The sequence below is a fragment of the Hemicordylus capensis genome, chromosome 1 (assembly GCF_027244095.1).
Source record: "Hemicordylus capensis ecotype Gifberg chromosome 1, rHemCap1.1.pri, whole genome shotgun sequence".
In the NCBI taxonomy this organism is placed as follows: Eukaryota; Metazoa; Chordata; class Lepidosauria; order Squamata; family Cordylidae; genus Hemicordylus; species Hemicordylus capensis.
Genome location: NC_069657.1, coordinates 396,964,966 through 396,981,770, shown reverse-complemented (window position 1 = coordinate 396,981,770; position 16,805 = coordinate 396,964,966). Strand labels below are relative to the sequence as shown.

The 16,805-nt window shown below is 44.9% G+C and overlaps 2 protein-coding genes across 9 annotated transcripts in view; one reads left to right on the top strand and one right to left on the bottom strand.

Annotated features, from left to right (window-relative positions):
* Window positions 1–16,805, top strand: part of CCDC167 (coiled-coil domain containing 167) — a 63,810-nt gene that overhangs the window by 42,882 nt on the left and 4,123 nt on the right. For 4 of the 6 annotated variants that reach the window (XM_053304837.1, XM_053304829.1, XM_053304821.1 and 1 more), the window contains 2 exons: window positions 1,658–1,710; window positions 7,596–8,452. In XM_053304837.1, the coding sequence (XP_053160812.1) occupies window positions 1,658–1,710; window positions 7,596–7,699 (157 nt within the window). In that variant the 3' untranslated portion in view covers window positions 7,700–8,452. Of the gene's footprint in view, window positions 1–1,657; window positions 1,711–6,352; window positions 6,588–7,595; window positions 8,453–16,805 lie in introns of those variants that run through there. The other 2 variants (XR_008318477.1, XM_053304813.1) reach the window with 2 other exon arrangements.
* CMTR1 (cap methyltransferase 1) overlaps window positions 8,740–16,805 on the bottom strand; it is a 67,397-nt gene continuing 59,331 nt past the window's right edge. For 2 of the 3 annotated variants that reach the window (XM_053304744.1, XM_053304738.1), the window contains exon 24: window positions 8,740–11,668. In XM_053304744.1, coding sequence (XP_053160719.1) covers window positions 11,467–11,668 — 202 coding nt within the window. In that variant the 3' untranslated portion in view covers window positions 8,740–11,466. The remainder of the gene's footprint in view (window positions 11,669–16,805) is intronic. The other variant, XM_053304753.1, reaches the window with a different exon arrangement.

Sequence of the window (16,805 nt, the reverse complement as noted above, 5' to 3'; positions counted from 1 at the left end):
GTTCTACCCAGGTTTGGGTGCTGTGTGTTCTCCCAGCTGTGGGTTGTGTGGAAGCAAGGTAGGAGCTCAGTCTGTTGATGTCATGTCATGCCATGCTTTGCATTACAGGAGGCATTTTGAAGAAAGGAGGCAAATGAGATACTGAGCAGCAGCAGTCCCATGTCTCTCAACATCTAGTTCTGTCCTTGGAGGAGGCTTCTTACTGAACATGTTGCTAAGAATTTAACTCCACTTTCTAATCCTCAGCAAATTCCACACTGTGATTTTTTCAGTTTATTTTCTTTTCCCCCACAGCAGTAGTTCAGTAGCTGCTTCAGAATTGGCCGGATTTGTCTGTTTCCTAATAGGCTGATGTCTCTATTTTCTCTTCCTCTGATGTACTTCTAAGAGCCCTTCTCCTTTTGCCTTTCCCAATGTTAACACATCCTGTGCTCTTCCTTAACTCACTCTGCAGTCTGGTTTGGCACCATTTCCACTCTGGCTCCTGCTTTGCTCTCCAGGGAAACCACAAACCCTATTATGCTCACTACCTTTCCCAACTAGACCACAGAGCCTGCTCGGAGCTGGCAGATAATTTGCTGGTGCACGTTTAGTTCCAGCTATGCCGAGACTGCTGTGTCCTCTCTGCTGCAAAACACACACACACTCTCTCTCTCTGCTGCAGGTATTACTTGTCAGGCAATTTTTGTTCTTATGCTTTAAACCTTGGATTAATTAATCATCTTGTGCAGCTAACAGTACATGCTTTGGGTTTATTTATTCTCCTCCTGGAAAAGTGTAATGTAGAAAAGCACTTCAGATGCTTAGGTGGAACTTCTACTGGAGTGAGGCAAGATGAGACGTGGTGAAATAGATTTGAGCATGTTCCTCGCCTGTGACAAGCTACATATGAGATCTCGCACAATTTCCTGCATAGATGTGAATTCTATATAGGAAATCTCATCTTGTGTGAAGCAGCCCTGAGCCATTGGGATCCTTAAAAAAAAAAATGCAGGGGTGGAGGCAAGAATACTTTCTTGAAGTAATTTCTCTAAGGCCAATGAAGATGATGCATGTCATGCATGTGCTTCTAGAACAATAAGACCAGGCAACTGTGACTGCACCTGAATTGGCCAATGAAAATGATGGAAGTTGTAGTCCAGTATCTGCAGGAAGGCAGAAGTTGTGCAGACTTGTGCTGAGGACTGATCCACATTTCTTTCCAAATGAGGAAATGCGTGCAGTTGAACCCCTCTTGTATACGTTAGAATCCTGTGGATGGGTGCACACTTAAGCTTGTTTCTCATGAACAGTATAGGAGCTGGTAAACGTGTGTGTGGGCTATGTCACTGCAAGTGGGTGAAGTTACATCATTGGATGCTCCCCCATGCAATGAAACCCACATACAAAAAGCTAACATCCCGGGGCACAGGCTAGGTTAAAACCTGTCTCCCTGACATACCAGTTCTTGGGTAGAGAAGCATTTCAGCAACCTGCAATCTGAAGTAGAACAGTCCAAACTTTTTAGACTGTTCCACTTTGCCATCTCATGTGCTTTGTAAGAACTAGGCCTTAGTCTGTGTGCCAGATGACCACCACAGCTGGGGATGGAGAGACTTTTTATGCACTGTGCATCTTTTGCCAGAGTGGCTCATCAATCTCTCTTGGATTCTTGCAGAAACTCGCTGGAGAAAGAGAAAAACCTGCTAGCAAGCAAAGCTGAAAGCTATGGTAAGAAGTGTGTTAAGGAACCCTACATTCAAATTCTGTGGAAAGCTCAGGGGAAAGGGGAGACATGAAACCGAAATACTTCATTTAACTGCTCTGGAGTCTGGGGACAGAAGCTGACGTTCTGACTAATGTCCCTTGCACGTATGCAGTCAAAGAATGCACACCTATAGTGGCTCCATTTCTGTTTCTGAAGCACAGGTGCTCTCACATGCGTGTTTTTTTTGGGGGGGGGTCACTTTCACCAATCTTCCCTTCCCTTCCCTTGGAAGTGCTCTATGCAGCTCACATTTATGTCCCTAAGGGCTGCATGACCCTTAAGGGCATAATTACACATTGCATGGAGTGCTTCTGGGGATAAGGAGACTGGTGAGAATCAGCCCCTACACACGCGTGAGCATCTGTGCCTCAGAAGCAGAAACGGAGCCACTGTTAAGTGTGCATCTTTTCGCTGCACGCCCCCACAGCATTAGTTAGCCGGGGAGATTTTAATGCTTTACCAAATAAAGTTTAAACACTTCATCACAGGGATTCTGTATTAGAATTCTGCATTGAAGTCTTTACACTTTACAAAAACTGATGAAACTCTGTGCATTCCATTTAAAGTAGCCTTTCTTGTTGCTTTCTTTAATATTAAGGATGGTGGATATTTTAGTCCAGAAAGGTAAGGTGGAAGTGGGTCAGAGAAACGGTGCACAGAAAGGGGCAGGAGCTAAAGTTGATGACTGACTCCTGGCCACGGGAAACAAGGCCTGCCGAATAATCAGGTTTATCGTGAAAAAAGTGTGAACAGCAAGGGAAATATCTGCTGAAGAGGTTGACTCTTGAGCAGGTATTTTCCTTGTTCACTCTTATAAGCTTGTGTACATGCACATGAGGGTGAAATGTGGGATAGTGGCAAGTAGGGATGTGCACAGAACTGGTTTCGTGCACTCCCGGGAGGAGGGTGGGGGTTACTTTAAGGGGCAGGGATGGTGCCTCTTACCTGCCCCGCTGCTTTTCCCCTGCTGGTGCTTTCCCAAAATGTGTGGGTGCGGGGTTGCAGCGTTCCTCCTTGCAGCCCCATTCAGCGTCACCCTGCAAATAATTTTGTTTTAATTTTGTTATTTATTTTAACTAATGTTTGAACGGCTGGCATGGTGGGGCAGGGATGGGACCCTCCCTTCCCTGCCCCTTAAAGTTATCTCCCCGGCATCCGAACTGGCTTGAACATTGGCATTTCAAACCGGTTTGGTGTTCCAGAAAAGGAGTGCCGAACTGGTTCTGTGCACAACCCTAGCGACAAGGAAGGCCTGGGCTTATCCTGATGAATCCATGACTTCACCTATATCATGGCAAAGAATATTGATTCATCCACATAGTGCTAATGCTTAGGGAAAGTACTATATAAACACTGTGAGGTCAAAGTATCACTTGTCTTACATGCAGCACAGCATACCGCCCATGAGAGAACGGGGCATGCACGCTGGCTCCAGCACTGCTAGCAAACGGGATTGCATCAGCGCTGTAGCAACGCTGCTCCCACGATTCCCGCTGGGTCAGAGGCTCTGCACGTTTGCTATCAGCATCAGCAGACTTTCCCCACTCCCTGAGCCAGCATGCCAGGCCTGCTCTTCCATGGGCTGTGTAAGTCATTGTCCCTAATGACTTCCAGCCATCTAGAGGCAGCCAGTATTATGATCCCCAAAGTACAGCGGTTTGGGAGGAAGAAGCGGAGGAGAAATGCTTGCCCAGGGTAAGCTAGTATGTGCAAAGGTGGGAAGAGACTAGAAGCAAGTATTCTCTTCCACTTAACCCCTCTGCTACACTGGTCAGAGGAACGGTTGCCATAACATCAGATGAGGCCAAGACCTTTTCCACTAGCACAGGGCATATGTAGTTCCTGCCACTTTCACCTCTGGTTTAGTGAATGCCACACGATTCTCTTTTTCTTCAAATGAATTGAGTCCTGGATTCCTTGGATTAAAATGTATACAGTTAAAATGTATGCAGTGTGTTTCTGCAGGTCTTGATTTGTTTGGTATAAAAAGGTTTCCAAGAGGAAGCACTTTTGCAATTGCTAGTCTTCCAGGTTCTGAGTGCCCCCTGCTGAGAAAATAAAAGATACTTATGTTAAATATGTGCTGCATCAAACACTGAAGTCGGGCATAAATAGCATAGTGTCCTGATTTCTTTTTTTTAATGCCCATTGGGAAATGGAGGTAGTGTTCTCTCTAGTAGGGCTGCTGCAAGAGTGGAAATACAGGAACAAGAGACGGCGAAGGAGAGCAAATTGGAGAGAGCTTTTGCTCAAGGAGGCCCCAGCATGTGGCAGGATAGTGGAAGCTGCTGTTTGTTTCACACTGCAGTTGTACAGCTCCCGCTCTGTATGGGTACACATGTGGCGAAGTGCCTCGAGGCCCTGAAATGTGATTGGCAGACAGAGTCACAATGAGTAATTAGCAGAAACAGCAGCAAGGAACACAGGAGCAAAGTCAGTATAGCCTAATTCTCCCAGCACCAGTCTTGCTCAGGTACACTAAGGAATGCATTTGATAGATGCAGTAAGGAATTAAAATGCCTTACAGCTCATCTCCACAGCAGGAAAATAGCATTTTTCTATTATTCACTATTTTTTGATTGGGAAAATGCAATTCTTTTCTCAATTCAGCACATCCATTGCACTTGAGAAATAGCTGTGTATATTGTGGTTGTGCCAGAACTATTTAGTGCCCATGAAATTACTGTTGCCGAGCAATATACTTTCTCACCATCTCTCGTTTGTTTTTTGTCTTGTAATTTACTTCTCATGGGTAGAAACTGAGCATCACCATCACTACTACCTTGGCCTTTTAAAATACAGAAAACCTGCCCCCAGTGAATGCCAGCATGGCTACCCTCTACTCTCTGCCCTGCCATTTTGCAAACTTTGTTTTTATTTTGTTCTAAGCTAGGTGATAGTCACCTTAAGTGGTGCAGCAGGGAAATGCTCGACTAACAAGTAGAAGGTTGCCAGTTCAAATCCCCGCTGGTATGTTCCCCAGACTATGGGAAACACCTATATTGGGCAGCAGCAATGTAGGAAGATGCTGAAAGGCATCATCTCACACTGTGTGGGAGAAGGCAATGGTAAGCCCATCCTGTATTCTACCAAAAGAAAACCACAGGGCTCTGTGGGTGCCAGGAGTCGAAATCGACTTGACAGCACACTCAGGGGTGTAGCTATAATTGAGCGAAAGGGTTCAAAGAACACAGGCCCTCAGCTCCTGGGGGCCCTCCAGCTCCATCCCTATTTTCTTCATTATCTCCCTATTTTCTTCATTATCTCACTCACTCTGGGGGGCCGCCAGAGAGAGGGATGAACACGGGCACCTTCTCCCCAAGCTACACCCCTGAGCACACTTTACCTTTAAGGTAGGCTATACAATCTTGTTCTGGAGCACATATAAGAGGGAGATAGTTATGCAGCCCCCTCTGCAGGAAGACTACAACCCCTTATCCCATTCATGGAGGGAAGCAATATTAACCTTGGTTGAGCAAGTACTACTTTGAATCTTGCCCCAGTCCGCCCCCTGCCCCCCCCCCCCGGCCCTGACAGTTGCTTTGTTGGCTCACTATCTATTCTTAGTTATTTAGGTTATGCTGCCACCTCCTGGATCATTGTATCTTCCCTTTATTTTCTCTGAATTTTTTTTTTAAACCTTCAGTGCCAAAGCTGTCAAAGACACTTCCCACCTTACAGTATAATTAGGTGTGCGCTTAAATCTGTATAGGATAGAAGCAGTCCATTTGTATTTGCAACATGTATATGCTACAGGTACACCAGGCAGAGAGCTGTGCTTGGCTGCAGCTGGCTCCCTGTTGAGCTTATATTTGGTAGCAAACCCAGGCCTAACTCTCTGCAATGTGTGAAATGACCCTGGAATTAGAAAACAAATGGAGTAACTCCCAGGACAGGTGGTTCTATTATGACCTTGAGCAATCACAACATATGCCCATGAGGGTCTCTTTGGGAAAGCTCCGAGGACATTTCACCATTCTCCTACCACAGCATATGCTAAGAACAGTTCAGCAACTGGAAGTTCTTCCTAGCATTTAACCTAAAATGCCTCCTTGCTCTTCTGACAGAACTGGTCCAGGGTTTATAAATAGTCAGCATTCAGGGTCAGGGAAGGGAGCTGCGTGCCATCTTGTTACAGGGAGAAGTGTCCCATAATAGCATCATGGCTGTAGCTAGCACCAGCCTCCAGCCAAGGGCTCGAGACCTCTTGCCCAGGTTTTAATGCAATGGGCTCATCTTGGTAAAGCTGCCTCCCTTCGGGAGCTAGCAAACACAAAGGGACAGCCGCCTGAGCTGTCATATTAACACTTGAGACTTCCCATTAAAACCATACTCCTCTGGCAGGCACACGCTGAGCTGTGCTCCGACCTTTGCCGCCACTGCAGTCGGCAACAATGATCCTATTGTCAAACAAGTAACCCTGTAGTCTCGCCTCTCCCAGGAAGTACAAAAGCAGCAAAATTGTCTCTGAATAGGCTTGATTGCTGTAGAGCAGCAGCACAAGGTAGGTGTTCAAAGGCTGCTACAGCGTAGTTGCTGAATAGCTTTTGAATGGAGCTGGAGCTGGTTTTATTTAGTGCATTCCTCTCTCACTCTTCCTCCAAGGAACACCGGGAAGAATTCCGACAGTAGAATTATCCCATGTTATCTTCACAACACCCATGTGATGTTAGGCTGAGCACCTCCACTCTGGAGAGCAACCCAACTGGCCAGTCCTGCAGAGAACATGTAGCAGCTCTTCTGAATGACTAGCAGAACAGCACACTTCTGTCTGTCAGATGCCACAGCCAGCAGGCAACATAAACTGCCACATAGCACTCCCTGTTCAGCAAGGGAATTGGTAAGCTGGACCCCATGAAAGAGAACATGATTCAAACCAGCCTTGTAGCCAACGAACGATGTACACCCACCAACCATTCCTTTTGAGCCAATTGGTTTGCCTCTGGCATTATAAAGCTATGGGCAGCAAAGTAAAATTTGGGTATTTGTTCATACAGCTATATGAGATATTACATTTATTCAGTGGATTGTTAGAATATAGTAGCACATCTACAGAGCTCTTCTGTAGGGAAATTTATAGGCAAGAATCAAGATTCCTATTTGAAGAGGTCTGAAGGGTTGAAAGGCAGACCTTAACACCATGTACAGTGCAGTCTTTCCTTGCATCCACAAGATGGAGATAATTATTTTGTTCTACCTTTGTAAAATGGTATGAAAACCTCAGGCAGAGAAACATCAAGTGTAAAATGCACACAGTACTTCTAACAAGGATTCTAGAGCAGGGATTCTCAACATTGGGTCCCCAGATGTTATTGGACTTCAACTCCCATAATCCCCAGCTCCAGTGGCCTTTGGTTGGGGATTATGGGAGTTCGGAATTATGGGAGTTGAAGTCCAATAACATCTCCCCAAGATGTTGAGAATCTTGGGACCCAACGTTGAGAATCCCTGCTCTAGACTGTAGATTGGCCCTCAATCCACCATGCCAAACAAGCCTGTGATTCTAGTTTCAGACTACATTCTCTATATTTGTTTGAACAAATTTAGAATGAGAGAGGACACATACTTGGAATAGGCCAGTGTTACCACATTCCACAGGACCATTGCAGGTAGTACCCTAAAGGAACATTAAAAGGCATTAATTCCACACCAGTAATTAGTAGAGGCAGCACTGAAGAAAACAGAATATGCTTGTGGTAGTTGAACTGCTTGAGAAATGTGTCCGATCCTGATTTTGTCAGACTTACTAATGTGGTATGAAACTTGAGCTAGATGAGCAAAACCAAGGTTGCAGATTAAGTCTGAGGTGAAAGTAGCATCTTGTATATGTTTTCTTCCCCTCTTTCAGAGAAAGAACTGAAAGTGCTTCGTCATGAAAATCGCAAGAATGCAGCCCTATCAGTAGCCCTTGTGCTGTTGGTGGTGGTTATTTACACCTGCTGGACAATGTAAGAGCTTTTGCCAGGATCTCCTAATGATGGTGCAATCAGCTTTCCAAGCCAGTGTGCACTTGGACACCTCCAATCATCATCATGATCTAGGCAATCTTCGACGACACTGAAGGAAAATTAACTGAGTACAAGCGGTTTGGTTTTACCCTCCCATTTATTCTGTGGGGAGCAATCGTAACATCTTGATTTTCCCTGCCATTGAGACCACCTGTGTGCAATCAACTCAAGATGTTGCAGCATCTCAGGCATTTTGAAGACAAAATCCTCTTCTCCTGAAAACAAGGCTGATCTCCCAGTATCCTGATTCCTCAAGCAGGAAGCTCACGCTCTCTAGTCTTCCTCTTTACCCACCTCCCCAAACCCCTGCACCTTTCCTCGCTGCTTTGTTTCCTTATGAGGCTGCTCATGAGCCTAGGTGATACTCGGGCCTGAAGCACCACTAGCAACATGGCAGATAACCCCTCTGGAAGATTCTCAAGAATCAAGTGTTGGTTTATATACTCTCATAAGGGGATGCATCAGAATAGTCCACTACCTACAAGTCAGCATGTTTCATGGTAAATTAAGATGATGGATATGTATACTAGTAGGCACAGACGCCAGACATACTGCCATGACTGAAAAGATGGACATACCTGTAGAAGCTAAGGATGTCAGTATTGACACAGTGTGTGGGGCTTGCAGTGGGGACTATCTAAACTTGCATGGATGGGAGAAGATTTGTAACTTCTTAATAAAGGGCCTTTTGAACATATGCCACTGAGGGCACCTATTGTGGCAATCTTTTGCCTCTGTTTCTGTTCATATATTTGCACCAGATGGAAAATCAATCAGTCATCAACTATTTCAGCCCAAGACGAAAATAGTTAATGTAGAGCATAACACTACACTGAGGAGCAGATCACAGTTTCTCTGTTCTGAACAGTTTCTGTGTTCTCATTTTGGTCTAAAAGGTTCAAGTCAGAGGCAGGGTTTTTTTTCCCCTGCAGGCCAGTATGCGCAGCACAGCTCTGAGAATCTCAAAGCCAAGAACAAAGCACATTTCTGAGTTCTAAGGATTGTATTGGCAATGGACAGAAAAAAGGAACAAGGAATAAAACAAAATGATACACAGCTTCATAGAATACATTGTGTAAACATTCCTTTCCGCAACACATTGTTGGCCTCCCCCCGCCCCTCAATGGGTTAGCAGGAGAGGACAGCCTGCATTATCCACAGGGCCAGACCTGATCTCTCCAATATTGGGATTACATTCTCATGTTCATTGGAGTCGCTTCTGTGGTTAGGTTCTGAAATGCCTTAAAAAGCCAGAGACTCTAGTATTCTTTGGAATGGAAGAATTTTTTACCCCAAGATGGTGACAGACTTTACCAACAGTGGTACCCAGCCCTACAGCAAGGGGGAAATAGTTATAGTGTAAGTGAATGAATGGGTTCTCAACACATACCCTTCCCCTACCAGTCTCCCTCAAATAATTCCATCTAAAATCAAAGAAAGCCTGGCCTTACTGTAGCATCTTCTTTCCGAAATACTCCATGCCAATATGGAAAGAGGTCCTGAGCTAGAAACATGTCCTTGAAAGCTCCAGAATGTCCGCTGTCAATTACAGGCCCCAAAGCAAAATGGTTAGTCATCTATCATCTCATATTATGCTCAAGGGAGAAGACAGTTTAAATACACGCTACTCCTTAAAACAAATGCTTTTTAAAACCAACTCTATGATGTGTAAATTGGTGCCAGAGGTTATTTATTCCCCTTTGTCGTTTCTCATTTGAGACAAGCCATCCTCTAATTATTTGTGATCAAGCTTTGACCTGCCCAGGCTTTGAGACAAAGAACCATCCTGTATGAGAAGGCAATTCTGATTTGAAGTCTGCCCCATTCCTGACCGCTCTCTCTCACAAACACCCTAAAAGCAATACCTTACTTTGGGGAATGCAGAGTGGACCCTAAAGATGATGCTTCAGTACAAAGTGGGCCTTCCCTCATCATGCCTGATCCACAGAGACCACAGACTTTATGCATGGAGGACATCATTAAATTCCAAATTAGAACTCTTGTTACCATTTTGCTGCACAGGAACCTAGAACCATGGGTCAACAATGCTAAGTGCTGATTAAACTAACTCGGCAACTGCTGTGACTAAACTGGGATCTGAATATACAATGATCTTGCAAATCACAGGAAGAACACCAGGCTCAGAATGCTGGACGATTCAAACAAACAAACAGGTCCAAGATTTAAGTACCATTACTAAGGGGTTCAGTGAAATGTAAAACGGGCTCTGCGTTACCCAATTTGGGTGGAAGTGTACCTTCCTAGAACCTTGTACTTCCCTACAATCGAACTCTCTGACACTTGCTGTATTCCAGTTCTGGCTGCTTTGAGGCAAGAGAAGCCAAGTTGTGAATGGTACCTTTAAATTACAGGAGGACTCACAGATTTTTTCAAGGTATAGCCTAGGTAAGTGACGCCCCCTAGTCAACACTTTCCTTTATTGCCAACTTGTTTGTGTAAAACCATCAGAGTGGCTTGGCTTCACCACTTGATCTGGTCTTTTGCTGCATATTAACAGCTGGCTCCCATGAGAAAACACAGAGCAAAGGTTTTCCTTAGCTCCTAAGTGAAATCACAACATGGAATAAGAACACTCCTGCTCCTTCAGGTGGCCCTTTCTTCCCAGCACCTGAGAACCCAGAGCTGAAACAGAAAATAATTCTTTTGTGGATTGTTATCTAAGAAAATATGAGAGATCTCCAATTGCATTTCTATTAATTCATGCCAAATAGGAGTTTTTTTTAAATTCCAACATGTAGAGGTTTTTAAGAGTTAAAAGGCCAAGAAAAAGTACAAGAGGGCTAGCTGGATTATACTGGAAGGATTAAGTCAAGATTTCTCCCCTATCTTTTGACCAATCCACAACCTTCTTAAACCTAAGGCCACCAATTCCCTAAACTCCCTATCTCCTTAACGCTCTACACAAGGGAAAAACCACAGGATATGCCTCAAACACAGAGAAATGGCAAGAAAGTCTTTCTAGATCTAGTCCGAGCCTGTGCATTTCAAGGAAGAAACTCTGTGGGATGACAGTTTTGCATGTCCAAAGGGCAAGTGGGCACAGGGAGCACAGATTGCATAGAAGCATGAAATACAGATTTTAAACAGTCATGAGTCACCATTGGTGGAAAGGGCATTCAAACTATTATAACCAAGACCTCCAACTTGTCTGGCTGCTTCCAGCCATGTCACCAGCACCCAGGACTCCCTAGGCTGGAGCCACAGCCAAGGAGATAGGTATTGAAGAGCCAGAACTTTCCAACACATCACACCAGGCTCATCACGCAGAGTGGCACCAAAGGACAAAGTGAAGCTATGTACTCTCTCCTCTGGCCAGGTTTCCCTCCATTTGAGCAACGTTGTTGCCATGTAGTCCTCCGCTCCTGCAGGTGCTGCTGGGGAGTGGTGTGCATCTTCTTGGTGGTTGTGCTACTTGCTACATGGAGGCCAAAAGCCAGGCTGTGTTTAAAGCATGGGTGCAGGGAAAACCTAGGAAGGTATGGTGGGGATCAATCCAGAAGAGTGCCCTCTGCTCCAGAAGCCTTCTTTCTGTGGTACTTGCAGCATATGCTTCCAGGAGCAGATACGTATGTACAGTGCTGTTTTGCAGTCAGAAGCCTTGTCCCATGTGTTTTGCACTAAGTCCCCAGCACTGCCCTGGAAAGCAGTTTTCCTCCATGGCTTACTGCACCTGGTTGGAAGAAATCCATTCTAATCAGCAGCTGAAGATTCCAAACCTGGCTCAGTCCCTGCTCCCCAAGACTTGATGAGGGACTGCTCATAAGGTGAATGGAGTCTGATGAAAGATAAGACCGCCTCTTTGGATAACTTCTCCAGATCTTCCCTTTTCTGAGAATCGTGCACTTTGACGCCATCCCCCCATTCCCAGAAGAGCCGAGTGAAGTAACAATTGCTGTGGGCAGAGAAGAGAGAGATATCAGCAGAGAACAGGTGAAGGATAGCCTGTGCTGAACACGGTGACATGTCTAAGGTCTGGCATTCAGTTAGGAGATCCCTGCCTGAGTCCTGGAAACCCATTCCAAGTCAAGACCAACAGTAGCACGTTAGATGATCATGACTCAGAATGAGGTGGTTATATTAACCTTCATAGGATACACAAAGGTGCTTTTCATGACATTTGGTTGTGTGTGGGTCTGGAGAATTTTCCAAGGAAAATCTGCATGACATATCAAAGAGGCCCAAATTATGGAGTAGCTGTACTTTGATTTCCCGGGTGTGTCGTGTACTTATTTTGAAAAGACAGCCCCCCAACCAAGATAGTCTTTGCTGCCACTCCAGCTGAGTGAGAAGGAATGTCTGTTCCCCTGCTAGTTGAACAAAGAGGCAAGTAGTGATTCTTTTACATTTAGCAGAGGGGGAGCAACTGTCCCTATCCCACTCCAGCACAGCATCCCTACAGTGGTTCTTGCCGATATCTACTGTATCTTTCTTTTTGTTTATTTATTTATTCGATTTCTATACCACCCTTCCAAAAATGGCTCAGGGCGGTTTTTAGATTGTGAGGAAACCATCTTACTGTTTTTCTATGTAAACTGCTTTGAGAACTTCTGTTGAAAAGCAGTACATAAATATTTGTTGTAGTAGTCACCTGAGCTACTGTTTTCCCCCATCCCCCCTCACCCCACCCCCTTATTTTATACTGTCCAACACAGAACCTGTTTTGCCTTCAAAGGCAAGAAACAGACTGGTGAAAATCTCACCTCCTCTGCAAATTGCCACAAAGCCTGCCTCGCCAGAGGGACTCATTTCAGAGCAGACTACCCAATCCTTGCAAAGGAAGAAGCAGGGCAGTGGCACAAAAGTATCATAAAATTAATGAGAATGTCATCTGCGACTTGTGTAAGGCACAGAAGAGAAATCCCTCAATACTGGAACCCCTGCCAAAGGTCCCGTTTCTGTAGCTTCACCCAATCTTGATAACCTGTTTCCAAATTCGTAAAAAGTCAAATGATTGGAAAATACACATTTGGTATTTGATTCTCTGCAGAAATTCTATACCAAGATGTTGTATAACTATGCCCTGGCATAGCCCTGAAAGAACTTCAGGCATGAAGAAAAAAGTACAGTACAGATAGGTGGTCTAAAGTACAGACAGGTGGTCCTTGTTACCCACGTTCCCAGCAACCGCAGTTTCACGTATCCATGGTCGGGCAATGGAAACTCAACCTTGGTATATGTGCTTTTAAAAAATAGTGGGAACTTGCCTGTCCGCGGTCCTTAGGTGGCTGGAAATGACATCTGAGGTCATTTCCCAGATCTTTTGTAAAAAGAAAATCCCCAGGTTTTTTGTAGAAAATCACCAAAATTTGCAGTGGGTGGGGGATTGCTGGACAGCTGGAGACCCGCAGAGCAAGGTACAAAACTTGATTTCTCTTATTTCTGCTGGTTTTAGCTGCTTTTTAACCTCCAGGAATCTAACCCCCCAGTTCCCATTGCTTCAAGGTCTCATTATCCGCAATTGTAACTGAGAATTGAACCTCCACGGATAACAAGGGCCACCTGAAGTCTATATAACAGAGTATTTCTATAGTGCCTCTGATGCACAATTTCTTTTTAAATACTCTGGGTGGAATAAATTGACACTGTGCATATTCTAGACATTTCTCTCTTTTTGTTCATGTGTGGGTAATTTCCCTTCCTTCCCCCACTCCCGGCCTTCAAAGGATCTTCAGGCCCAAAGGGCACACGTTGAACTACCGGGCCCTTTATAACAGGGTGGATTGAGTTAAACCAAGACACTTTAAATCAGTAATTTAAATTATCAAAGTCATTTTTATAAAGCCCTTAAAATGATTTTTAAAGCCATTTATTGTTTAGATAAACAAGTTTTACCACTGGTGGCACAGTGGTAAAACTGCCGCCCTGTAACCAGAAGGTTACAAGTTCGATCCTGACCAGGGGCTCAAGGTTGACTCAGCCTTCCATCCTTCCGAGGTCGGTAAAATGAGTACCCAGAATGTTGGGGGCAATATGCTAAATCATTGTAAACCGCTTAGAGAGCTCCGGCTATAAAGCGGTATATAAATATAAGTGCTATTGCTATTGCTATTGCTGTAAGTGCTAGATGCATATTGATTCATTAGTACATAGTAATTAGTACAGAAAAAGTGCATATTAATTTGTTAGTACTCGATAGCGTCTAGATAAATAGATAGGCGGTTAAGCGGTGCTGAGGAGGAGTCAGGTGTCATGCTGCACGTCGTCTCCAATAATGTTGGGAAATGCAGTTGGGAGGTCCTGGAAGCCAAATTTAGGCTGCTAAGTAGCAGACTGAAGTCCAGGACCCCCAGGTTAGCGTTCCCTGAAGTTCTACCTGTTCCACGTGCAGGGACAGCAAGACAGACAGAGCTGAGGGGTCTCAATGCATGGATGAGGTGATGGTGCCAGGAGGAGGGGTCTAGATTTGTTAGGCCCTGGGATACATATTTAGGCAAGCAAAGCCTGTACAAAAGGGATGGGTTGCACTTGAACCATGATGGCACCAGACTGCTGGTGCTTAAAATTTAAAAGTTTGCAGAGCAGCTTTTAAAATGACCCCTGAGTGATTGCCAACAAGAACTGAGTGGTATCTGGTTCAGCAAGCAAAATCCCCTAAGTTGTGAGGGTGCAAACATTTCAGATAAACCAGAAAGAAACAGAATAGAACCAGGAATAGAGCAGATGGAAACAAAAAGGTCAAACAACAATAAGGGAGATAGCACACACCAATGCCAGATAAGAGACTTGGTGTATAGGTGTTTATATACCAGTTGGCGAGCTGGAGTGCTTGGTTGCTAATGAAAACACAGATGTAGTGGGCTTAACAGAAACCTGGTGGAACAGTGAGAACTAGTGGGACACTGTTATTCCTGGATACAAACTCTACAAAAAGGACAGGGAAGGAAGGAATGGGGGGAGGGGCAGAGTAGTGTTTTATATTAAAGAAGGGATAGGATCCAACAGGCTAGAAAACCTAGGAGGATCAGAGTCCTCCACAGAATCATTAAGGGTGACAATAGGAGGAATGAAAGCAAGTGTGTTACTAGGAATGTGTTATCCCCATTTGCATCAAAGCACTGAGAGTGACCTAGAGTTGGAGAAGCAAATCAGAGAGGCGTCAAGGAGAGACAGAGCTGTAATGATGGGCAACACCAATCACCCACACACAGACTGGGCAAATTCACATTCAGCTAAAGACAGTGACCAAATTTCTAGACATGCTAAATGACTACGCCTTAGAACAGTTGATCTCAAAACCAACCAGAGAGAAGGTGACCTTGGACTTAATCCTTAGTGGTGCCCAGCACCTGGTGTGAGATGTCATAGAACCGTTGGGGAACAGTGACCGTAGTGTGATCCAATTCAGCTTATATGGAAGTGAAGCATTGCCAAGGAACTTCAATACAGAGGCATCAGACTTCAGAAGAGGAAACGTCTCAAAAATGAGGGGACTGGTAAAGAGGAAGCTGAAACTGAAAGTCGGGAGGGTCAAATCACTCCCGAAAGTATGGAACTCATTTAAAACCACAATACTAGAAGCTCAGTTGGAATGTATACCTAAAGGAGGAAAGGTACCACCATGTTCAGGAGGATGCCAGCATGGCTAACTCAGGGAAGTGATAAAAGGGAAGAAGATTTCCTTCAGAAAATGGAAGTCCTGCCCAAATGAAGAGAACAGAAAAGAACATCCTATGGCAAGAGAAATCTAAGGAGACAATAAGGAAGTTTCATATAGCTCGACGTGTCATAGGGAATAACAAAAACATCTAAATATATCAGCAGCAGAAAACCTGCCAGAGAGGCAGCTGGACCCTTAGATGATGATGGCATGAAAGGGATTATTAAGGAAGATAAGGAGATTGCAGAGAAGCTGAATGAGTTCTTTGCATGTGTCTTCATGGCAGGGGAATACTGACCATATTACCCTCCCTGGAACTGAGATTCTCAGGTTTGGAGGCTGAAGAACTGGCCCACAACACATAATCAACCTATGGAATTCTCTGCCACAAGATGTGGTGACAGCCAACAGCCAGGATGGCTTTAAGAGGGGTTTAGATAAATTCGGTGCAGGACAGATCTATCGATGGCTACTAGTCTGTGGGCTTTGGCCACCTCCAGCCTCAGAGGCAAGATGCTTCTAAATATCAGTTACAGGGGAGTAGCAGTAGGAGAGTGGGCATACTAGTGGGCCACTGTGTGAAACAAGATGCTGGACTAGATAGCCCTGACCCAGCAGGGCTTTTTAAATATTCTTAAATAGTTTACTATTCAGTTCTCACAGCTGTCTTGGGGTGGACCAATTAGAATGGTCCACCCCCAAAGGCTTATGGATCTGCTTGGTTTTCAGGCAGTCCTTGGAGAGTTCCCAGTGTCTAGAACTGGTGACTCTGTCGAGGCCCTGATAAATCTCTGGAATGCAGGCTACTGACATGGTTGCTCCTAAATGCCCTCTCCACCTTGGTGGAGCCCATTCCACTCCTTGGAATTAGGGAGATGAAAGAATTTGGATGGCTAGAGTGACACGGGAGGAAGACCCGTAACTAATCTCACCTAGCATGGGCTAGCACCCATTTTAGGAACTACTCCGTGGCAGTAAGGGTGGAAAAACATTTTTTCTCTGTTTCCATGGCATCTGCCCAGTGTAGGCCAGTGGAGCTGTTTTATGTGGCAAAGTTACCAGTTTGCTTGTCACTTCACAGATAAAGTCGCTCACATACATGCTGATTTGGACTTCAGGATTTTGGCAGTTCCAGGAGAGTGCCAAGGCAACCATCTGGTCCAATTGTGATGGATTCCTTTCAGTTAGTGCAGCCTGAGGAAGTGGACAAGATCCTGGGCAGTGTGTGGGCAATTGCATGTGCTCTGGACCCTTGCCTTTAATAGCTAGTAAAATCCACCAGGGAAAGAACAGGTGGGTGGGTGGAGCCAATTTTAATCCTTCACTAATGGAGCTTCAAGCAGAGAATATGGGAATCAAGTGGGAAAGTGCATGTTGGGCTGGACATGCAAACTCCATAATGTGGTTTTTTAAAAAGGGTTTGCTCCCTCTC